Genomic DNA, 26,486 nt, shown 5'->3' on the forward strand with positions numbered 1-26,486 from the left:
ATGAATTTGAACGTCTGTATTATATTTTAAGGCTTTTTATAACATAGAGATATATTTACAAAAACAAACGAATTATAAACTAGAATATTTTGTTTATTTTAATTGGAATCAGAATCAGATTCTGAGTTAATGCCAAAAGCCTTTACATTTTTTATACTTGCTTCCTTATGAATCGGTCATTAGCCAACTGTTTTTCCGGACAACATCCATGGTGCATGGCATTTTCCCCTTGACGTTTTTGATCAGTTTTAGTTCTTTTTCCGAGGCGGTGGTAGATCATCATCATCAGATGTTATCACCGCAGCAGCTCTATCACGATAATCAGTTGTACTGAAAAAAGAAGAAGATTGAGCAATGATGACATTAACGGACGATCACTCTGTGAGGAAGTTGATGGTTGGCTCTCTTCTAGGGACTCAATTGCACCAACGTTCTCATCTCCGGATGCGTTTTCATTATTCAAATCAGCGACAGATTCAACAGTGGGGATTTGAGTCGAGTTACTGCAGCTTGCTGTTGTTCTACTCGAGACTTATCTCATTTCCAGGCGTTTGAGTTTTTTTTGTATTTCATTTCTAAACAAATCAAAACATTTTTTTTTTTGTAAATTACTTTTTTTTTTAATATTGACAATTGTGTAAAAAAAGTATAAAAATTATGTTGGTTTCTTAAAGTCGCATAATTGTCGAAAACAAGGAAAGACCGTTCTAAATACAAGAAACCGTAAACCGATGCATTGGAGAATGAAGAGTTAATGTCAAACATGGTGTTTGTCTAATAAAATGTTATAAAGTAATTGGTACCATGTCCAACTCAGTAAGACATAACGTGACTTTGTTGACGAACCACCATATTTTGTCCCATTTAAATTGTATATGTGCTTCAAAAAGTTGAATTTTCTATTCAACTTGACACGTTTCTTAACTTTTGCAAATCAATCCTCTGTATTCGAACATAATTCTATCTAAAAATGTTGGTTCTGACAGTTTAGTTTTTGATTAAATTACGTCCCTAGAGATTCGTAAAAGTCCTGTTTTTGTCGATATTCCCCCGTTGACTCAATGTTAAAATGTAGCGATCCCACATCTTCTTTTACTTCAAATTCACAAGTTCCGTATATAAAAGTTATACTTTGTAAATCGTTTCACAATATTAAAACATATATCTGTCGAAATAATCCACTTAAAATAGTCCCCTTGTTGATTTAAAAAAGGTGATTTTGGGGGATTTTTCAAAATGGCGGATGTAAGTGGAAATGTCTCATCAATTTTAATCATCGTTTATTTTTCATTTAGAAACTGTGCTATTTCTATTTTGTCCTTTGATGATATTTCGATAGGATTTATTTCAAAAGTTCTTGATGCTTTTTTTTTTTATTTCAAGTGTAAAGTGAAAAAGATAAGTGGGGAAAATGACCTTTAGTACGACCATACAATTCCTTTTGCACCACAAAAAAATACCCTAACCAGTGTGACAACAAATTGACAACCTGTACATAGATCTTTGTGTATTGCGTTAAAAAACATGCAGAAATAAAAAAAAAATTATAACAGATGCATTTCTTGTATTGACTTCTTCTTGAGAAGGAAAAGTTATATTTGAAGTAATGTTCTTAAAAGGACATTATTTCTTGTGAATATTTTCCTTGACTGAAGCATTTTGCTAGTAGTAATAAAAAATTGGTTTCTGAATGATATTTGGAAGAGAGTGGTGGAAATATGCCAAATTGCTTTGTGAAATTCTATAAATTTGAAGTTAGATTTAGTTTATAAGGGTATGGATGGATTTGCATACTTTAGAAGTGTAGTGTAACAATATTAATTATTTCATCATAAAACATTTTTTTCTTAAAAATGTATTGCTTTAAAAATTAATAACATAATATGTGACTTATTCACACTACATGTGCCTTCTAACCTTATACCTCGTCAAGTAGGATAAAGGTATCAAAATATAATAACTAAAACAACAGCCTCTAATAAATGTTAACATCAAAGGGGTGATGTAATAAAATTGTTAATTGAATATCATAATGCAGAAATAGCGTGATCAAGAATTTGTCACTTTCCAAATCCTTGATGTGATGTATGGTTTCCAACGACGAAAATTATAAGCATACCTTTTGGTGATACTTTATAACTATTAAAATTCTGTACGTAACCAAACAAATAACACTTTTAAAAAAGTACCCTTTGTTTGCGAATGCCTCATTTGACTTCTATACCTTTTTTTTCTGCTTATGGTGCGCATATCATATCATTTAACGTTTGTGGTTATTTTCCTCACACAATTGCTCAAATTGATGAGGTCAATTGTCTTCGTAATTAGTTAGAAATTGGAAAAAAATGCTGTCAATATCGTCCATAGTGTATCGACAAAAAAATCCAGTTTGAGACATTTTCCAATTTATGATAAAAGAGATGATTTCAGCCTCCCTATTATGAACTTTCCATTTCTATGTAGCAACATTTCAGCAGCACCTGCATACGGAGTATATATCTGGGTATACATTTACAATTAATTCTCCATAGGCGGTAATGGTAACGTTTTCCTCCGTTGCCCAGTCCATATCGTTTACTTGAACATGTATGATGGCTCATATCGAAGCTGATACATTTATACATGTCTGGTTAAATTTTCGGGGTGGCAAGTGAGATTACTTTTTTCGCAAATTGATGGACCCCGGAAGATGGTGAAAAATGTCACTCTCCTCATGAAATAATCCCAAAATTCTGATCATAAAATTCAATAAAAAAATTGTCCTTTCTAATAATTTATTTCAGGTCAAATCTACATCTTTCTTTTCTCATCACACCAGCTCTATAAAACAGTTCTTATTGTTCATTTATGTCCATTTTTAAAATCACAGCATCCATAATTGTATGGCGGACTAATATTTTTTTTAATTACGTCATCTGAGTTCCTCATCTCAAGGTCTATTAGGGATCCTGACCCATATTGAAATTCATACTTCTGATTTTTCCAAATATTTTTATGTGATCTTCATCGGTATAACATTCTGAATAAATCTGTGTATTTTTGTCCATTTCTGAAAAAAAATAAAGTTGTTTTAGCACTATACGGCAATGACACTTTCGTCGCTATATTCATTTATTTTGAATACAATGTGTTTGTATAATTAATTTCTTCCAGAATACCTTCACTAGTCAAAACAAGGACAAAACTTCTGATTATAACCTTTAATTACAATACACAGACCCTGTTAAAGCATTCTATACAATTTTCTTGTGCCTTAAAGTGCATTTTGACAGAGAAATTATGCAAAAATGAAGATTTTATAAAAAAAACCAACACCAAAATAATTATTCTTACTAGTGGAAATCTGGTATTTAAAACTGTGGAAAGCACTCTTAACTACTTGGAAAGTCATCCTTATCATATAATTAGAGTGCAATATAGTGCAAATTTTCAAAACTTGTCCTTTCACATAATTCTATTTGAGAAAAAATGTTTTTAACATGTATTTCAGTGAAAGCCTTTTATTAGTGAGAAATCCACATGAGGTTTTAAAGGAAACATTGTGACATCACATGTATTATGGCGTCATTAAATAACGACAGATCAAAATAGAGCTAAATATAGTTTGCAGTGTTACGTGAGAAACAGTTGCCGCAAGATTTAACTCGAAATATTGAGTCGAAACGATCTGTAACTAAGCCTTTTCATTTAATACCAAGGCCATAGCAACAGTTTTCATATTTGCATATTTTTAACATACCGACTGTAATTTCAATTGCATAAATACCATAAATAAACAATTTAGAGCTTGCCTAATAAAGCAAAATGCTTACCAGTTATTCAGGACTTTTTAAAACCTCTAGTTTGCCATCTCAGGTTAAAAAGTAATGATATGTCTGGAACTGAAATAAGACAAAAAAATTACTCAGGCTGTGTTATCATTTGATTTAAATACAGAAGTTACTATTCAGAGAGAAAAATCTAATTCTTGAAAGTTTAATCACAAAGAAAGACAAATGCTTCTCCCTTGTGGCTTAGTCACCTTCATTTAAACCTTTTATTTTAGAAGCAATGGGTAGTAGCTAACTAGCTTAATAGTTGAATAGGTGCAGAAATATTGTTTTCAAAAAGGTTTGACCCTCCCCCTTTTTCACTGAGAAATGACAATATCTATTGTTTTGCTCAAGTGCATTAAAAATATTAGTTCATGATTTTCTTAAAACATGTACATGTTTTTTCTGTTTTTTTGCATATGATATCTACTGACCAGGGGTCAAATCATTGGATAAAAGCACATGCGAGGATGTATCTCACTTTACTCGTATGAAGTGTGTTATCTCCCTTGATTATCAGGTATTCCTGTAGACCGAAGTGATAATAACATAACAAAGACTATATTGTGTCATGTTTACTTACAATTTAATAATATTTAAAAGTTGTTTCTTGCCTTTTCAATATAGTAAACAAATTCCTTTCGGATCTCTCGGAAGTAAACAAAGTTATGATTGTGCCTAAAAAAAGTGTTCAGCCCCGTGCCAGTAATGCATTTTAAAAGCAAAGTTTCATTGAGTTTTTGCTGATCTTTATCAATAATATTTATCTTAAACCATTTATAATAACTAGGTATAAATAAAAAAACTACTAACCATCATTTTCGGTGGTGAACAAGGTGAAATCATCCATAAATCAGCCTGAAAACTGAATTAAGCTTCTAAATTGGGTATACATTTACAATTAATTCTCCATAGGCGGTAATGGTAACGTTTTCCTCCGTTGCCCAGTCCATATCGTTTACTTGAACATGTATGATGGCTCATATCGAAGCTGATACATTTATACATGTCTGGTTAAATTTTCGGGGTGGCAAGTGAGATTACTTTTTTCGCAAATTGATGGACCCCGGAAGATGGTGAAAAATGTCACTCTCCTCATGAAATAATCCCAAAATTCTGATCATAAAATTCAATAAAACAATTGTCCTTTCTAATAATTTATTTCAGGTCAAATCTACATCTTTCTTTTCTCATCACACCAGCTCTATAAAACAGTTCTTATTGTTCATTTATGTCCATTTTTAAAATCACAGCATCCATAATTGTATGGCGGACTAATATTTTTTTTAATTACGTCATCTGAGTTCCTCATCTCAAGGTCTATTAGGGATCCTGACCCATCTGCCAATTGATACGACATTCTCGGGCTTGTATTTTCTATCAGGATATCCTTAATAGAGGATTGCTGCTCACAATGAAGCTTTTAAACCAAGAGTTTCAAATGGTGAAGTTGAAATCATCCCTTCGTAAATTTTACGGACGCAATCACGAGTTGGTTGACCGTTTTGGAATTACCGTTTCACAGATGATATCGCATATGTTCCCTATGTTGTAACTACAATATCCTACCCTCTTCACGAATGTGACCTTTCGAATTAAAATTGAGAATGGAAATGGGGAATGTGTCAAAGAGACAACAACCCGACCATAGTAAAAACAACAGCAGAAGGTCACTAACAGGTCTTCAATGTAGCGAGACATTCCCGCATCAGGAGGACTATTTACCGAATTTATAATAACATAAGCAACACGACGTGTGCGACATGTTGCACAGGATTTTTACCCTTCTGGAGCACTTGAGATCACCCCTAGTTTTTGGTGGACTACAAATGATCTTTGCTAAATGGCTTAATAAGGGCATATAACTAGAAACCACACCAGCTTCGGTTAATGTGTGACAAAGGAGTAGGTCCGGTAAGAGCCGATTTTGGCCTCAAATTTGAGTTTCATCTAACGAAAGTTTTTGGACACTCTTTAAACACTAAAGTGTCTATTTTAATTGATTCGATTAGTTTATGTGAAAGATTTTAACTGATATAGTCATAAAAATGCTCTTATTCAAGCTTAAATATGTAAAATCTATCAAATATGCCAAAAAAACGTCACTTTTCACATGGTTTGTTTTCAAAAATGAAAGTGGCCGCATCCGTGTTTATCCTCAACCTTTATATATGTTTTGTATTATCATCAAATACAACTTACATTTCGATATTATGAATGAACACGAATGCGGCCACTTTCATTTTAGACGAAAAGATGCTTAAATTTTGGAAGATTTCAGTATATTAGCATGACTTAATGATGCTATAACGCGATATTTGTGCATTGTATTGTCAAAAACAGCTCATGTTTATGTAGCAGAAGCATTTTACTTTCCAAAATATAGTTTAAAGATTACATTTTCACAATTTTCTAAAACTGCTATATTGTGGGGCCAAAAAGGGGTCTTACTGAACCTACTCTTTTCCGCTCTTGAATTCATGACAAAAAGCAGATATTTAGCCAAATACTTATCTTCTTATACATGAACTTCAAAAAGTCAATCGGATCAATTGAAGTGTAATACGGCGGCTTTCATGTTGCATCTATATTGCATGTGCAAATAATGACATGTCAAAAACGATGATTTTTCCGCGTTATTTTCAACTATTTTCAGATGCATACTACTCCACATATAGAACTTCTTTTAAAATACTTTTATAGTTTACGTAGTTCAAGAGTAACTTTGCCGATTTCGTTCACAAATTATTTTTAGAAGGGGTAAGTTATGAAATTTGTCTACCGAATCAGCAGTAGGGTATTCGTTGTAAGTTTGTTAACGTCAGTTGAGGCTGTTTTTAACGTCATTTGTACCAGATTTGATATTTAAGAAAAAACATTCGCGTGAAGCTGAATAATCGATAGATAATTTAAGACAATAAAATTCTATGAGGAATTTAGGTAATTTAATCCCGTTAACTATGCGACTTTTTCAACATTCGCCGCTCCACTTTACTTCTTCTTTCCATCTTGTCCACGCATAAGCGAGATTTCAAGCTTCAACATTAATTTTCTCGGGTGCCTGTAGCTTATCCATTGTTCCCAGATTTTTTTTAAGGGACTTCAATTTGTTGCTTATTTCTATGTTTTAGGGACAGTGTTTTGCTTTCTTGGTTACTTCCCTTTTTTGCAAATGATGGAATCTTTAAATTTTTTCTAAAATTGCCATTGTTTTGTCTTCTGGCAATCTGACACCATGTATCAAGTTTGGTTTCGAGTAATTTATATATAAACACAGTACGTTGAACTACATATTTAATAACAAAACAAAGCATTATGTATACATTCCATTAAAACGGTTTGTAAATAAACAATAGCTTAATTAAGCATGCAGAACCGGACGCGTCTTATAAATTGGAGTATTGTTACAATGACTACATTTGTTTATAATGTTGATAGTAGTTTTATTGTTCATATGTTTTATCCTTATTTTGTACCACATTTTTTGAATAACTGTAACAAAATGACACTTTTGTTTTACTAGGAGTTTGAGGAATATTGGCAGCTCGGTAAGTTGTCATCAGAAATGCTGATAGTTTTTTAATTGTTTTCATTGTTGATTGACAATAACTTAACATGAGAATTTAATAAGATTTTTTGCGCAATTAAATATTTGTTTTAACCGTTGGATGATTATCCTTGATGAAAAATAAATTTGATTTAAATGAAGTTTCTTTACTTTGGGGCGATGGCACTATTTCCCCAAAAAAACTATAAGTTGACGATAAGCGATGCTTTTATATGCTGGTGGACGTTTTGTCCCCGAGGGTATCGTCAGCCGAGTAGTCACCCCTTCGGTGTTGACATGACTATCAATTATATGGTAATTGTTATATATTTCTTGTTACAAAACTTTGAATTTTTCGAAAAACTGTATAATATTTTCTTATCCCAGGAATAGATTACCTTAGTCGTATTTGGCACAACATTTTGGAATTTTGAGTCCTAAATGCTCTTTGAACTTGTACTTGTTTGGCTTTATAACTCTTTTTATCTGAGCGTCACTGATGAGTCTTATATAGACGAAACGCGCGTCTGGCGTATTAAATTTTAATCCTGGTACCTTTGACAACCACTATATGATGATTTATTTGATATTGAAAATGCAGACATCTTTATATTTGTTAAAAGAGAGGAGTGTATGTTAAGGTTATCTTAATTTTTTTTTATATTATCCACTACTAGTAATACAAATCTGTATGACATATATTTTATTTCTTACCCTAACCTATTGCTTTAATAGAATTAAAATTTCATAGGTTTACCAATAGAAATAAAACAACTTGATAAAAAATCAGCTAAAGTATTTACTAGTTTATTGGAGGAAGAAGGATACGAGCACTATGAAGCTCGGGTTATGTTAGCAGGAGAACAAGGAACTGGTAAAACTACTATTGCAAGATATTTAGTTGGTGAAGGTCCGACTAAAACTCGAATATCGACCGATGGAATACAGTTATATAATGGATTGTCTTTTATCGATCGTGAAAACGAAGAATGGTTGCATGGTAAACAAGGTAAGGATTTGTATGTGTATTTTGGTTTATAATGTCAATTACATGTTAACAAATGTCATCATTAAATAACTACAGTCAATGGTAGAACATCATTATGAACGCAAGTGCAGTTATATTTATATTTTCATTTATATTTAAAATTTTAACGTAACGTATCGAATAGTTATTTTGTCAATAATGTTGTTCAATATCATAACAAATATCAATTAAGACGCGTTCAATTCCTGTAACAGTTTGTCACTGGTAACAAATTTGTGAAGTTCGTTTTTAGATATTAATATTTTTTTTTACAGATTCTGATATTGATAACAAATATTTAAAAGTTATTCTGAAATACATTGTTAACAGCTAAAAACATCTTTAAAAAATATAATGTTAATTAAGTGTAATGCATTACAATTTTGTATGTACTTGAATGTAATGTTTAGTTGGACAATTTTTTAATTACATGTAATGGTAATTCAATTATTTACAATGAAAAAAAGCCGGTTATACTAAATTACTTTTGCATAACATTTCAATTACATGTACTTTTATGGTGTCAATGGTGTCAATGATAAGAAAGATTAATATTTAGTTTTAATATTATTCATTTGACATCAGGAAATTTTTGCTGAATACCCTTATAATTTAAAACAAATAGTGATAGAATCATGTATTTGTTTTATTCAGTTTTTTTAAAAGAAAGATCTTTATCTTAATATAGTTAGAATAGTAGTTAATAACCTTGTTGAAACAAAAACCCTAGGTTAATCCACTATACACGTATATACATATCAACAATACATGTATGTATGGTCAAAAGAATGTGTAAACATTGTGGAATAATCTTTCTTAGACAGCTCATTTATAATTTTAAATTACTGCACACAATCAGTTTGCCAAATAAGTTTACACAAAAGGATCATTGAAATAAAAATTATCAGCTGTAAAAACAATCGGCAATTGATCAGATTAAAATGTGTAAAAAAAAACAGTGACAATGCCGCTATGTCACGTACAAAATATTGCTAATACTTGGACATTTTTCATTGTTGGTACTAAAAATATTTTCAATATTGTGACAAGCATACATTTTGTTATTTGCAAAAAAACAATGGAGAAAATGTTTAAATTATTATTTTTTTTTTTAAATTTATATTATTTTTAATGAAATAACTCAATTTCTGAGATGTCAAAATAACCCTTTGTGTATTGGCAAGTTAAAAGGAACCAATTCCCTCTTCTATTAACACATCTAATGAACTATGATCTAATGATACCTGACACAACAGCTCCTGTAGAAAGACTTTAAGAATTACTGGCAAAGTGTTCAGACCAGAGATATGCAGACTAAATGACAAAACATTAAATCTACAAATGATGATCAGATGCAAATCATGATGAAAAATTTGGTGGTCACCGACTGAAAAACTTGTCCAGTGTTAAAAAATATCTACAAGCGATTTCTTCGAAACAAAAATTAGGAAGGAAAGTGCCACGTGTACTCTTCAAAATAAAGCAAAAAAATGTGAATGTCACCGACCTTTCAAAAGAGTTATGAGTAATTTTCATGTTTTTTTCACGTTCGTTTTGAAGAAAAGAGTTGTCTTTCGTAAGAACATTGAATCTGACGGCAAAGTACAAGCTTTCCTTGCTGGCACACTATTTGAAAACAAATCGCTAATTGGACGTTTGAAACCCAAATTAAAGCTAACCAAAGAGTTGCTCTACATGCATTAGGAAATTAGCTGTAAGCTTCAGTAAGATCAGGCGAAATCTTTATCATTTCTCCTTAAAACAATTTAGAATGAAACAAATAACAAACGACAATGAACCTAATTTTATTTTTACTATAAGATTTTGGCAGTATAGATAAATTTTTAACTTCATTTCATGATCGGATATTATTTTACGAGATAAGTTCAAATTATAAGCGTAAGACATTCGAATTTACTAATGTAAAGTTAAACAGTCGTACGAGATTTGCGCAAATTTACAAAATCCTTCAATAGCGCCTATAATATTTTCATTACAAGCCCAATACTATATTTGATTTACCATTAAATACATGTACATGTGGTAAACCTAGAATGTATACTGGTAATATATGGATATTAACAGTGTTCCCTTCTGTTTTATGATAATTTTTGTCATATTGTTCGAGAACTTCGTTTTGATACGAGAAAAAAAAACATGGACTTCGTCGTTTGCAAGTACAACAAGTATATAACAGATGTGTAGTATATACATACTCGTCAAGAACAGATAATAATTCATTGTTTTACATTTTTAGTGATCTTATTGGGATGCTTTAAATTCATTCATAACATATGTACAACTGGCTTACAAAAGAGGTTCATATGATAAAAAAAACAAAAATGTGTCCATAGTACACAGATTCCCAAATCGCACTATCACTTTCTATGTTCAATGGACCGTGAGTTTGTGGTCAAAACTCTGATTTTGCAATCTGATGTGTACTAAGTTTCAAGTTGATAGGACTTCAACTTCATCAAAAACTTTCTTGACAAAAAACTTTAACCAAAAACTTTAACCTGAAGCGGGACAGAAGAAAAAACGGACGGACGCGCGAACGGAGGAAAAGACGCACAGACCAGAAAACATAATGCCCATAAATTGGGCATAAAACAACTTTCACCTATATTTAACCTGTACGCAATCGGCGCAAATGAAAGACAAAATCTACGCAAGTAAAAAAAAAATACAGATCGACGCAAATGCAAAAAGTCGAATTCAAAATTTATATATTTTATTATTTTCCATAGAACGACGGTGCAAGTATCTTTTGTGTCCATTTGTGTTTAATTTCCACAAGATATCAGCGCGACGCTTAATTGCTCTTTTCTTGTAAGACGTTTAGGCGTACACCATGTTGGAATCCGTGAAAAACTCGAAATAGAGGTTTCTCAACATCTTACGAACGAACGAAAATTGACATAACTTGACGTAACTTGCCGTAAAGAGAAAAGAGGGAGGAGCCTTCCTTTTTCCAATATTTTTGAAATATCGGCTTTGATCTTCTTTCCTTTGATATGTCTTTTATACATTTTGGATTTTGTAAAACTATTTTTAGTGGTAGACATGAAATTGACTTGATAAATATGTTATATGATATATAATTACGGTTTAATCAAAACAGTTGAAAATCTTATTGATCAATGAATTAAGGCGAAGAATATAAAATATTTAGACCCAGGACAACAATCGAACAAGAGATAATAGTTATCAAAAGTACCAAGATTATAATTAAGTACGCCAGACGCGCGTTTCGTCTACATAAGACTCATCAGTGACGCTCAAATCAAAATATTTATAAAGTCAAACAAGTACAAAGTTGAAGAGGACCCCAAATTCCAAAAAGTTGTGCCAAATACGGCAGACAACATCATTTCGAATTTTTTAGTACATATATATAGGAAAAAGGGTAAATATCGAACTTTGGAATGAAAGGTAATAGGAATCTTTTTAAATCTTATCAAAGATCAGATAAAAGGAGGTTTTTTGAAAATATGAGGTAAACCTAATCTAATTGTGAGCGCCTCTAGTTTTTAGTTTTGAAAAAAAATAAAATTCTCAGATCCGGGGTAACTTAGGGACGACATCAAAAGATCAATGTTAGATAAAAAAAAAAAAACTAAATTCAAATAGTTTGGGGGTGGTTGAACTGCTGCAAGATTTGGTTATCCGACATTGATTTTTACATATAATCATAGATTCAATCAATTTTTCCACAATTAAGTTAAAAGGGGGTGAGGGGGTCAGTGAAAAAAACTTTTGTGAATTAAGTTTTTTTTATCCTTCATTGAACTTTTGATGTCATCCCTTAGTCACTCTCACTTTAAAATCCAAATGATCACTCCTTTACTTAAAACTTTTATAACTGATATATGCTCTAGCTAAAATGAAAAAATCTATAAGATAACCTATAAAGCATGTAAAGGGAAACATTGAAATAAATGTTTGAAAAAAAAACAACCAAAAAACAGTTAACACTTTAAAAAGCTGTTCTGTGATGTATTTAGGTGTCTGATAGTTTTTTTGTTTGTTTTGTTTTCATGGCAGTTGTTGTTCTCTTTGTGTATGTTTTATAATCGTACATATTTTTGTATATATAATTATTTGCTCTTTTTTGTTTTCGTGGATCCTGTATAAATTTTCTTCGTTTTTTTTTTCTCATTTTTTTTCTTTTTACTTAAGGAATGGTTTTTAAAAAAATGTACCTTTAAATTATATAACTATAATTTTTGTTACTGATGTAGCACTTATACTTTCAACAAGAATACACATAACTCTTTAACGATTGATCGAGTGCACCTTTATATTTCTGTAACTAATTCCCAAAAATAATCTAATAGCAATTCTGGTCATTTATACCTAGCGTACATTGAGACTTTCCTGATGGAGGCTTTATTCTAGGTGACAAAATTAACCCAAAACTCGCCCTCCTTTCGATTCGTTCCATATCTATAAAGTATGTGTAGATATAACAAATGAAAAATACCAAACTTGTGTCATCTCATTCACTTTCCAATCATTTTACAAGACAAAATTCAAGATTTAACCGACAAACTAGTTAATCTAAACACGAACTTTCCGGGACCTAATGATTCTTTGCATTTGATAAAAAAAATGCATAATCAAATTAATGACGTCGTTCTTAACGCATCTTCATGTCTTGAGACTTGTACTAAGATTGAAAAAAGTAAAATAAAAAATAAACTGAACTCCGAAGAAATCCAAAACGGAAAGTCTCTAATCCAATGGCAAAATGAAAAGCTCAAACACATCAAACGAATGGATAATAACTGTCATAGTCCTGACTTGGTACAGGCATTTTCTCATGTAGAAAATGACGGAATAACCTGGCCAAACCTCTCACTTATAAGGCAGTCTCATCAAATTCCATTATATTGACAACGATGCGTGAACAATACAAAAAGACATAATAGGTAAGAATGTCAGAATTAGGGTTACAACAGTCAACATTTTGTTATCATCTTAATCACAACAAAACAAAAAAATATGAAACAAAGAAGCACAAAAAGGCATAAATATATCAACATTAATTCTGACGTGGAATCGCGCGTTTGACATACATTTGATCAGAATGTAATGTTAATATCACACAGGTAGTGATTCAAAATAATGTTGTCGTTCAAAGTATAAAAACTATAGTCTTTAGTTCGTCAATGCATATCATCTGCAAACTGTAATAAAGAAGTTTTCATTGTCCTTCTTGCCGCTAATCTATATGCTTATTATGAATTTATTCTTAAGAAGAGCCACGTCCTTATGTATCCAAGCAACACAACATTTCATATAGAATACATCCATGTACAACACTTCCATGATATCAAACGTGGTTTTTTTCAATTTTTAAACGTGTTATTTTTTATTTTTTTTTGCATTTTTTAAAATTATAAAACGTGTTGTTTTCAATTTTTTACATCACTGGGTCGACACCTTCGCTGGTGGACTATCAGTCCCCGAGGGTATCATCAGCTCAGTAGTCAGTACTTCGGACATGATTTTACCATGTTTACAAACTTTACTAAAATTGTCCGTTTATAAATTTTGAAATTATCAAGAAACTAAGGTTTCAACTCCCTCAGGCAAAGTTGGCTTTAGATGAATTTGGCTATTTATTATATGTTTTTTTTTACATATAACTCTTCTACGCTTTCGGTACTTATACATCTTCAGATTTTGAAATGTTTGGCTTTGAGCGTTCCTGATGAAGGTACATCCAGAAAAACGCTTCGGACGCAAGAAATTATTAAACGTGTTGTTTTCAATTTTTTCAATAGTCTGGCTGAGAAAAATTTAAAAGATAGTCTGTAAATGTTTTTTTTTTTTTAGTTTTCTGTATAATATGAAATATTCTCTATTACATTTAAACAATACGGGGGTGAATAAGGATTGGCTCGCTCAACCCGTTGTATGAACTCGTATTTTGAAAGACGTTGATCGCCTCGCCCGCTTTCACGACTAGCAATTTATTTAATATGCTGATGTTTAAAATTAGGACATGAATACGTTCGATGAATAAGTATTGCTCGCTTATCTCCGTTGTATGAACTCGTATATCAAAAAACATCTATCGCCTCGCCCGCTCAAACAATTTGCAATTCATTTCTGCTGATGCTAAACAAATTGGACAAGGGACCTTTTGGTTGATAATGATTGGCTCGCCCACCCCAGTTGTATAAACTCGTATTTTGAAAGACATTTATCACCTCGCCCGCTCATACAGCTGGAAATATTTTTTTTTTGTTAATGTTCAACAATTTCAACAAGAAAACTTTCTTGTGAATAAAAATTGGCTCGTTCACCCCCTAGGTATGAAATCGTATTTTGAAAGACACTTATAACCTCGACCCCTCTCACAACTATACATTAATTTCTGCTTATGTTTAACAACTTGGACAAGAAAACTTTTGATGAATGAGGATTTGTTCGCTCACCATCAATATGTGAACTCTTGAAAGGGAATGTATCTAGCTCTCACAGCTGACAAAATTGTTGACTTGATCTTAACTTCTGGAGAAGTTAACTTGGATTAAGAAAAGAGAAAAATCTGATTCAATCTGATTTAAAAAAGATTGGTATCTTTTAAATCATTTCAACTGTGTTCAGGCTTTCTTATTAAAAGTCACTTAATTTAAGGAAGATAATATGTTTATGAATCGTTGATTGTTTCTGCTACCTTTAAACCTTCTTTGTTTTGATTTTGTGACGATCTGTAGCTTGTAATGTTCCAGTGCAATGTCATGCTTCCCGTTTTTTTAATTATTATTGTTTCAATACGACAGCAAGAGAAACGGGGAACTAAGTTTGTAGGAAATTGTACACTAGTCCTTTGGTTATAATAAACAGAAAAGAACGATAAGGGGACCGGCTTCTTTAAAACACGGGAGGCATTACATATATTTTTTGGGTGAAGTGCATAATTTGGCAGTATTATATTGTTGTTTTTATTTCATGTTATATACATGCAATATTCACATCATGATTTGTATAACATTTAAATTACAAAATATCAATCATGATTGCAAAGCTTGTGTTAACGTTTATACAAAGCAAGCAAGCCAAGTTTTGCTCTTCAAAAAATAGGAAATTAGCTCTAACAAACATTATTCGAAAGAAATTAATGTAAGCAGTTTTAGACCATATTGCCTTCCGTAGAAAAAACACACAGTCATGGTTCACAGAAAACATGTAAAACAATTAAATCGTAAAAACTAAGTGCCATATTCATCTATACAATCAATACCAGAATTTTAAATTTTGCAGCTTTGTCCAATATTTTCACGAAGCAGTAACGTTATTTTCAACCACTCTTGGGACAAAATATTATTGTAATTCCATTTATTATGAGGATAGAATATTCATTATTTAATCATCTTTTCCTTTCTTAGAAATACTATATGGTCGCCTCCTAAGCGTAAAGAAATTTTTGATGATAGGCTTCTTTTTTTATTCACGGAAATCATTTCATCATTCGTTATCATCTTAAACTCAATACAAAATTCATTATCCAATGGGTATTCTGAAATAAATATAAATGACTAACGTTCGGAAAGATATGTGGAACGTCTCGTACTTGACCCGCTTCACAATTTGAAATGAGGGGGGGGGCAGCTGTAAAGGTGTTTAAAATAGAATTGATCTTCATCATATGATAAGATAAGACATTTATTTCTATTTGAGATGTTTATTCATCAATTGTTGTTCTTAGTTCTCCAATAAAAATTTGTTGAGAAATGATAATGATACGAAAATTCGATGTCTTATATTATATGACTAAGGTTATCACAAGCAATAGTCAAAACCTTTGTCATTTATGTGTTAATTTTTGTAAATTTACTATTCACAAATTGTTGCATAATTTGAGCAAAGTAAAGAAAATTTCATTATAACAATACATATATTTTGGACCTAATTTCGATTTTAAGAAAAAAAGTAGGCATTATTCACATCAAACTTTGGGGGAATTCAACACAATTCCATATAACAGTCGTGTTGGTGTCTCTTTGACACATTCACCATTTCCATTCTCAATTTTATTAAGCATAAAATCGTCCAAATTATAATTGCATACTGTTATTCTTAAATGTTTCCCAAAATTGATCGCCCTGAAGGTCACAAAAAAAATAGATTAAAATTAATTATGTAAATTAAGGTTCTAATTTTGTAAATATTGCCGGTATTTTCAAAGAATCTGTACAAAACTCCTTACAAATATATATTATTTTCGTCTCAGGCCATTGTTCATCTACTAAAATATGTATTTTCTTGCTAGTATACTTGGTAAAGTAAAAAAAAAAATCGGTAAAAAGTTGTTTGAATAAGGCCTTTCAAGATAGTGGAATTAATCACTTTTCAAGTGTCAACAGTTCGTTGGAAGTATTTGAGAAATTGCATGCTTATATTGGTAATTTTGATCTGTTCAAAGATTTAATTTTTCTACCCGATAAACCACTTTACCTCTTAATCTTATAAAGAAACATATGATAAAATGGGCATTTAAACAGTTATTCGGAATGCGCATATATGTACAAACACTTTTAGGTCATTTTTTTAGGAACGACAAAAAAAAATCCATGTCAATTGGACCTGCTTTTGAACAATAACTGCACTTTAATTTTTACTAGATATTAGTTGTGTTCGCTATGAAGATTCCATATATCGTCAGATAATCGGAATTCCCATGAGAACTTATTGGGCACCACTTATTGCGGACCAGTTTCTGTATTGTGACTAAAATCAACAGAGACCCTTCGAAACACATCTGATTCAAAACTTTAATACCACTTTTAGATATTTAGATGATATATTGACTCTCAATAATGACGACTTCAGTATGTATACTTAAGACATGTATCCTGCCGAATTGACTATATAAGACCGAGGCCAAAGTTATTTCGTAGTGCATTTCTCTTAGACAAAAAAAAAAAGAAAATAAAAAAAAATGCCACCTGTGCTTTCTAAATAATATTTTAACAGTGTGTTGTACTACTTTTGGAACAAATTATATCAAAATTATAGAAAACTTTATCAGCTCTAAATAAAGATATGGACAATTTTTTGTTAAGGGGTTATGTTATGACAATTTTATGTTGAAATCTTTTTACACTTTCCGAAATGCTAATTTTTTATCTTTCGTCTCTCTTTTGTAACTCTTTTGAACTGGACCAAATCACAAGTTGACTTTCAAAAGCATGATCAAAACTTTTTGACAGTGTAATTTCATTCCCCTACTATCGATTTTAGGCATAAAACATGAAGAAATAAATTTGGAAGGGGTATAACAAAAATTGGCAAGTAACACACGGTCCATACTAGGGACTTTATTCGTGGACAACGAGAATCAAAGGACAATAACTGTGTAATCGGACATAAAAGGATAGAATACATTGTATATAGACCAATCTTAATAAAACTCGATGTGCTTACAAAGTTTCATGGCAATAGGTTATATATTATAGACAGTATGATAAATTTTATATTCAACATTGCGTGTTAGAATTTGCGTTAAATTGTAAAATTTCATGACGATGTTATATTTTCAAGCAATTATAAATTTGTGAAGTTTTAAGGTTATAAATAACCCTCTTACATATGTATTTAATGTACTTTAAATGGAAAGACAAATTACAAAAACCATATCATATTAGTTTAAAAAGGTCTTAGGCCAAGTAAGAATGAAAGTAATTTAGGGTCAATTTAAGCCGTAGCACATATTTACATTAAAGAATGGATACTGAAGCTGTAGGAAATAGAACTTTGTGTGTTTTTCATCATTTCTACACTCAGGTGACATAATACAATAAATCTGATCACAAAAAGACTCTTTTATTCAACATTTTGGAAGACAGCTGTATGGTCTCATACAAAGATCTTTCATTTTTTAATGAAGAACTTGCATGCAATTTTAGTCTCAACAGGCTCATAGTTGAACGACTTGCCATCCCTCAGAAGAAAATTTTTTTTTTATTTGAAATGAAACAGGTACAAAAGACATTGTAAAGAAATGTTTATACAAATTCAGTGAGGTCTTTATTATGGACTTCAACTTTTATGTACCAAGCTCCTCAAATTTAACTTGATCCAAACAGAGCGTTAGATAAGGGTCATTTGTACAACACATTTTGCACATATTGTCTGAGTAAATTTTCTTTTCTGTAGATTGAGAGAGTTCACATATTAATAAAATAAATGGATCCGTATTTGGCACAACATTTCAGAATTTTGGGTGGTCAATACTCCTCAACTTTGAACTTGTTTGACTTTATAACTATTTTAAGTCTTATGTAGACGAAATGCGCGTCTGGCGTATTAAATTATAATCCTGGTACCTTTGATGTCTAATTAAAGCGTATAAACACAAATATTGATCCATGAAAACCTGTCAGACAGAAAGTCAGAATGCCACTTAAGAATCAAAATTGAAAAAACGAAGAAATGCTCAATTTAACCATATAATTGCAAAATTGTCATTTTTGCAGAATTTCTATTACATATGTTTTTTCTAAATCCTTTAGTTTTATGTTATTTGACAAATTGAAGTAAATCATTCAGGGAATTCGAAGTTGCTAAAGTACAGTTTCTATATAGTTCCAAGACCACATTTATTTCTTAGTGCATTTCAACGACAATGAATGAAAATTACAAAAAATCCCATCGGCCCTTTCTGAATAATATTTTAACAGTCTGTTGTACTACTTGGGTACAAATTATATCAAAATGATAGAAAACTTCATCACCTCTAACTCAAAATATGGACAATGTTATGTTAAGGGGTCTTGGAATCTTTTAACACATGCCGAAATGCTAATTTTTAACATTCTTAAACTAAACCAAATCACTTCTTGACTTTCAAATTTATGACCCAAACGTTTTTACAGTGTGGTTCCATCACCCTACTTGCTATTTGAGACATATAATTTAAAGAAATAGATTTGGAAGGGGTATAAGAAAAATTGGCAAGTAACACACTAGGGACTTTTTTCGTGGACAACGGAAATCAAAGGACGAGAACTCTGTACTTGGACCACAAAGTTGTATGTCACTTTCCTAACATATATACGATTGATCTTGTTTTTTTTTATATTGTGAAAGACAATTGCTGCAAATGAACTCAAAGAAAAAAGATGTGTCCTTTGCACAAAACGATATCTATAAAACGATTACATGAAGTGTGAAATTAAAAAGTTAATAAGTTAATAAGTATTCTAAACTTCAAAAAAAAATTAAATTCACAAACTTGTTTTTAAACAGTGCTCCATTTGGTACAGATGAAACGTTAATAAGCGTTAAAACGCAAACCTTTGCAAAATAACGCAAACCTTTTGCTCTATAATGCAAACATTTTCGAAATAATGCAAACATTTTCGAAATAATGCAAACCTTTTGCGCTATAATGCTAACCTTTTCGAAATAATGCAAACCGTTTGCGCTATAATGGAAACATTTTCGAAATAATGCAAACCTTTTGCGCTATAATGCAAACATTTCCTAAATAATGCAAACCTTTTGCGCTATAATGGAAAAATTGTCGAAATAATGCAAACCTTTTGCGCTATAATGCACACATTTTCGAAATAATACAAACATTTTGCGCTATAATGGAAACATTTTCGAAATAATGCAAACCTCTGGCGCTATGATGGAAACATTTTCGAAATAATACAAACCTTTTGCGCTATAATGCAAACATTTTCGAAATAATGCAAACTTTTTGCGTTATAACACAAACATTTTCGATACAACGCAAACATTTGCTCTATTTTATTTCTTATTAGTTTCTTATCGGTTAAAATTTAACTACTCTAATTGGATAACAAAGGGCCACCTGATATTCTGTATTCTTAAGAAATAATTTATATCTGTCTTTAACAGAACAAAAAACGAACCAGAAAATCGGTCGTTAACAGACTTTTAAATGTTAATGACCAATAGGGCGTGGTTAAAACATACTTTTACATGTTAATGACCCTAGGGGCGTGATTTTTTCTGTTTAGAGAGATATCTCTTTAAGGTAGATTCGTGGTATACCGCCATCTTGGATTGTACAATCATAGTACGAAATCGGTCTAGTTATTTGTCCAAATCTTCAAATTTGGAGACATATTTGCAATTTAATAGTTTAGTTATATAAAGAAAACTTAGTGATTTATTGTATTATCCAAAATATTTTTGTTTTTGTTTTTAGAATCATTTTTCCAAATGAGCCATTTAAGGGAAGATAACTCTTTAAGTAAAAAAATATACTGGACTAATAGGGATTTTTTTCATTTTTACTTGTAGCAAGAAAACAAGTTCGGTGACACCATTTTTTCTTTTTATTTAAACATACAATAAAACATATCTTCTCTCAATTAATTTAAAAATTCTATCTCATAGATATTTTTTTTATGCACACAAATGTGTTTTTTCATGAACAATCTAACCAAATTTAAGCAATTTTTTACGTCTCATAGCTCGAAAATAGCAAGGAGACCCATACTTTTTATTATAGTTTTTAAAAAACATAGTAAAATCTTCATTTTTGCAAAATTCTGTCTAAAAAGTCTATACTTATGATTTACCTTAATAAAACATTTTCCTGATTTCAATTTTATATTGAAAATGCTGAATTGTTAATCTTTATTTGACCATATGTTTTCGTTAGTTATAAAATTATAGAAAATTTTATTTTGTTTTCATATACTGAAAAAATTGCATTTAAATGAATGGCAATAACTTATAGTTATCACAATGATTTCTCTTCACTCTTTCCTTTAGAAAAAGTGCAATAAAAGTTTGTTTTAAACAATTTCAATGTATGAGAATTTATAAAAACATGGTTCCTCAATGAAATCACCTTGATAGTATATAGAATAACTGATCATCATCGTGATACATGAACTGCATGTAGGGCCGTGGTATTGACTGCGACAGGAATAATGACCTCGCCTACGGCATATTTATCAGCTCTCTCTCAATACCACTTTCCTTTGGGCAATCCGTATATCACGATAATGACCAGTTTTTAAATAATTATTATTTAATTAAAGATTCAAAGGAAGCAGCAGTTATTAATGGAGGAGGCTGCATATATTAAAATGTACTCATTGCAAAGTAATATGTTTGAATATTTAGAACATATCATTGATAGTGTGAGTGCTAATGAGACATTTGTCTTTACTAGCCACAAGTTGTTGTAAAAGTAAACCATTTAAGGTCAAATTACGGTCTTCAACACGGAGCCTTGGCCAACACGGAAAGAACTATAAAGGGCTTAAAAATGATTAAAATGATAATATGTGTATATCTTTGTATAAAGAAGAAAATTGAGAATATTGAAGCTATACCGAAAAGAAAATATATACTTCCAAAGTTACCTCTCGTTTGAACATTGTATAAGGTTGGTTAGATCCAAACAAAGCTACCCTTTGGCAATAAATGTATAGAATTAAGGTGTTTGGTATTTAAAATTCAGTTCTCTCCATTCAAATTGCTACCGAGGCATCACAAAGTTAACTCACTAGATATTTTTATATCATAGAATCTTTATCATACTCGAAATTTAAACAAAAACGATTTTTTACATCAAAATGGAAAAAAAATGTCTCTTTTTAATAATTCATTTTCCAGCAGAAAGATCATTTTGTCTTGTCGACTTGACAGTTTCACAATTGAAAGTCATTATTTTTGCTCTCATCTACGTAATTATTTTTTTTTATTTTGGCCTTTAAATTGAAATATGATACTTCCATAAATATATTCTTGTTAAATTATACATTTTTCTGATACTCGAACAATTCTTAATTCATGTATATTACACTTCAAGTATTCCCTTATTATTCTGCATATTTATCATAATGATTTTGCCTTGTATGTATTGTTCTTTTTTTAACTAAATCACAACCGAAATGTAGTGACAGACAGACATTTACATATAAAACTTAATGAAAATTGAAATCAAGATGTTTGCGTTATAACGTAATGCTTTGTTTATGTTTTCTAGATTTCACATTATCAGAAGTCGCTATCAGCAGATCTTTACGAACAGACAAAAGCACATCGATAAACCTCAAAGAAAAAAGGAAGACAACATATCAAGATACAAGTATTCATAATAGTCCTTCATATCCGACCCCTAACACTGAAATTATAAGCAGTAGTCACATAACTGATACCCAGCAAGCCTTTAATGATAAAAGAATTATAGAAGAAAAACAAATCACACTCAAGGCAGCAAATGAGTCATCACAGGAGCATTTTGTGGAATCCGCAGACGAAATAGAACGTAAAGAAATTCCTCCTTCACCAGACAGATTGGATGAAAATCCAATGCAAAAACCTGACTTATGTCTCCCTGCAAAAGAATATAAAGAATATGCTCATACAGGTATGGATTTGACAAATAAAGTCTATTGTTTTGATTCATTATAGAATGTTCTCAGTTAAAATAACAAAACATTAACATATATATATGTCAATTATACAAACAATTTCCAAAGTTTAGAAACACATCTAGTCATCTATATCGATTAAATGTGTTTATTAGCAAATGTTACCATCAATGACTAAAAAACTCATATTACAATCATATCAATAGTTCCGTCGAAAGACCTTTTATTCGAACAAACACAAAAATATGATCCCGCAATATTTTTAATTTGAAATCATTTATGATTGATTGATCCAAATACGCCGTCCTCAGAACAAAATTAAAACGAAAAATAAACTATCAATCATTTGACCATGTATCTACTTATGTAACATGTACTAACAATAGTAGGAATCGGATCCCAGTTAAAGGATACCGGTCCAGTACCCACTAATTCCTTTGATTAATCTATTACATATGAACTGGAATATTATACCGATATAAAGATTATATAAAGATCTTTAAATTTGTTGTATATCCAAAGAGGGACGAAAGATACCAAGGGACAGTCAAACTCATAAATCTAAAACAAACTGACAACGCCATGGCTAAAAATGAAAATGACAAACAGAAAAACATGACACAACATAGAAAACTAAAGAATAAACAACACAAACCCCACCAAAAACTAGGGGTGATCTCAGGTGCTCCGGAAGGGTAAGCAGCTCCACATGTGGCACCCGTCGTGTTGCTTATGTGATTACAAATCCGGTAAATAGTCTAATTCGGTAGGTCACATTCATGAAAGGGAAGGGGATTGTAGTTACGACGTAAGGAACATATCCGATATCATTTGTGAAACTGTTATTCCATAACGGTCAACCAACTCGTGATGGCGTCCGTAAAATTTACGAAGGGATGATTTCAACTTCACCATTTAGAACTCTTGGTTTAATAGCTTCCTTGTGAGCAGCAACCTTCTATCAAGAAAATCATGATAGGAAATGCAAAGTGTGTCCCTTAAACTTTCAACTTCTGTAATTGAATCTGACATATATAGGGTGGATGACTGTGTTAGTAATGTTTTTTTCTTTCCACCAGGAAGTTAATAAAATTATGTATACTCAAACTAGTATTGCTCTCTTAAATGCCGTCATGACACTCTAAGAATTCTTCAACAAGGAGGGGGCTAAATGACCTTAATGCTTGTATATATATTGTTGATATGAACGCTGCAATTTTGCTATATTCTGATGATATTGCACGTATCGCGCCAAACGAAAATAGTCTTCAAAGTATGTTAAACTGTATTCATTCTTGATGTATGACAAAGTATTTAACATTATGCAGTCTTATAAAGGAAATAAGAATATCCCCTCCCCCCAAATTATGACAAGATTGCATTTAAGTAATGGGGAAATAATTTGATCCACATCACAATAATCATATGCAAGTTTGAAGACAAATAATGTTATTAATTATACTAAAAACAATACATTATGGGACGTTTTACGAGTAGCACGTTCACTTTACCATTGTATGGTAGAAAAATGTAACTGTTGGCTATAAAATTCAGAATAAAATCATTCAAAGATTTTTTTAGAGTTGCTTAATTTAAAATTTTAAAAAAAACAAGTTGAATGGACAGATTTAAGACGCAACACGTGAAAAAATGTTTTAACAACTCTGAATATATTGTCATTTCTGATTGTATATTATCGAATATGGGATTTAAGTTATAATAGTGGATTTAAATGTGTGTTTATTTTTTTTATATATACACATGGAAAAAAGTATTGCAACACCAAAATGAAATTGAAATTAAAAAAACACTTTTTATATTTTTGTGATATAATTTGGTAAAATAGAACTAATTAAATATTATTTAAGTATCACCTGAGTTTAATCAATAAATATCGACTCGATAAGTTTTTATCTGCACATGCAGCTACTGTACCCGTAAACAGCAAAACAGATGTTTTCATCCTCATTGTTTTCAACACTTTAAATATCCAAGTTTTTAAAGTTATGTGATTGACACCTTGTAATGGATCCTCGACAACTCTAAACTGCAGCAAGATGGCAGATTATCAGCAGGAGAGAAGCAGGGATGTCGCTGAAGCAACTGCACGTATTTTTGGTCATCACCATTCCACTATAAGTCGTTTTGAGAATAAAAATAAGGCACTAAACGATGTTAAAGACCTTCCGAGATAAAGAAGACCCCCATTTGCTAGGGAAAATCAAGCATAATGAAGGTTGGTCAGAAGGAAACCCATTGCATACAATACAATCCTAAAAAGAGAGTGGTGGGCATACAGGAGTCTATTAACAAGAACTGTTCAAAATCGACTCATCACTACTGGTTATCGTGCGATAAGACCATTTCGGAGACCTTTGCTTACGAACAGACACACAGTTTTCCGTATCCAATGTAGTGCAGAGCTCGCTAAAGTGGAAAATTAGCATCGTGGGGGAAGATCCATTGTTCCAATGGAATTCGGTTCATCTTCCTTGGACGGATCGTAGCCCGGATTTGAACCATATCGAGCATATATGGGACACTATTGGGCGGAACGTGCGCGAAAGGACACCCCAGTTCAAACCCATCATGAAATAAACAATGCCCTTCATCAGAAATGGTTGCTGCTACCTTAGCAACAAAATAGTCGATTTTTGGCAGGAATCAGAAGACGTTTAGATGCGGTTATCCGTTTGCATGGAGGCTGCGCACAAAGTACTAATTCTTTGGCGTATAACGATCAACCATGATGTGAACATTCATCTGGAGATTAATTTTGAAATGTCTGACATTGTAAAGTTCGACTACAGTAAAAGTTGAAAAATGCATTTTTTTTGACTTCATTTTGTTATTAAAATTGTGGTTATATAAATCATTTTTTTTCAAACATTTTTTGTTCGTTTCAATGCCATTGTTATCATAAACTATGTTTCAATAATATTGTACAAATATTTTATTATATTTCATCCAAAAAATGAGGCTGATTTTTCAAATTTTAAAAAATCAAGGTGTTGCAATACTTTTTTCTATGTGTATACTATGATGAAACCAGCAATATTCAGGTTTGGTCGTTAGTTTCATATAAGTTTTTTTTTAAACTAGACATCACACCGACAAAATTCCCAAATAGTTACACAATTTAAGGTAAAGTTATACATTGATCAATTATCAAAATATAACATAAGAAATTATATGTTTCTGAAGCCGTTTACTCGATTTACCTTCATCAGGAACGCTAAAAATAGAAATTTATATATTTTACAAAATTCAATTCTGGTATGCTGAGTTTATTTACAGTAAAATACGTTTTAGGGACAGATACAAAATCCTCTGAAAGTAGCATAACTTCTGAAGTAGTAAAGAACCCTGGTACGATTGGAATGTTAAAGAAGTTATTTGGGATTGAAAGGCATGTCGAGGAAATAAAGGTGACAATGACAGATGAGAAATTTTTGCAAGAATCCTTGAAGGTGGGAAGAAAAAAGATACATCACAGGAAAATTGTTCCTGTAATCATTTGGGATTTTGGAGGACAAGATGTGTTCTATAGTACTCACCAAACATTTTTGACGTATCGAGCTATTTACCTGATAGTTTTAGATGGCCATAGAAACTTGGACGATCCTTGTCCGTTCGAACAGTATCTTCCAGGCAAAAGTGGTCCTAAAACAGCACGAGGTAATTTTGATTCAGTAGAGGTTATATCAAATAATTTA

General features: G+C 31.3%; 1 protein-coding gene and 1 long non-coding RNA gene across 2 annotated transcripts in view; one reads left to right on the forward strand and one right to left on the reverse strand.

Moving 5' to 3' along the window:
- Window positions 1-2,506: 2,506 nt before the first annotated feature.
- Window positions 2,507-5,150, reverse strand: LOC139502602 (uncharacterized). Its single transcript, XR_011658890.1, has 3 exons — window positions 4,626-5,150; window positions 3,813-3,881; window positions 2,507-3,049 (listed from the first exon to the last, which is right to left on the reverse strand). It is a non-coding gene; the product is annotated as an uncharacterized lncRNA (long non-coding RNA).
- A 552-nt stretch (window positions 5,151-5,702) lies between these two features.
- LOC139504215 (uncharacterized) overlaps window positions 5,703-26,486 on the forward strand; it is a 33,318-nt gene continuing 12,534 nt past the window's right edge. The window contains exons 1-5 of the mRNA XM_071294282.1: window positions 5,703-5,726; window positions 7,336-7,360; window positions 8,111-8,368; window positions 22,383-22,766; window positions 26,083-26,448. Of these exons, the coding sequence (XP_071150383.1) occupies window positions 5,703-5,726; window positions 7,336-7,360; window positions 8,111-8,368; window positions 22,383-22,766; window positions 26,083-26,448 (1,057 nt within the window). The remainder of the gene's footprint in view (window positions 5,727-7,335; window positions 7,361-8,110; window positions 8,369-22,382; window positions 22,767-26,082; window positions 26,449-26,486) is intronic.

This window comes from Mytilus edulis, chromosome 14 (genome assembly GCF_963676685.1).
Source record: "Mytilus edulis chromosome 14, xbMytEdul2.2, whole genome shotgun sequence".
Taxonomy (NCBI): Eukaryota; Metazoa; Mollusca; class Bivalvia; order Mytilida; family Mytilidae; genus Mytilus; species Mytilus edulis.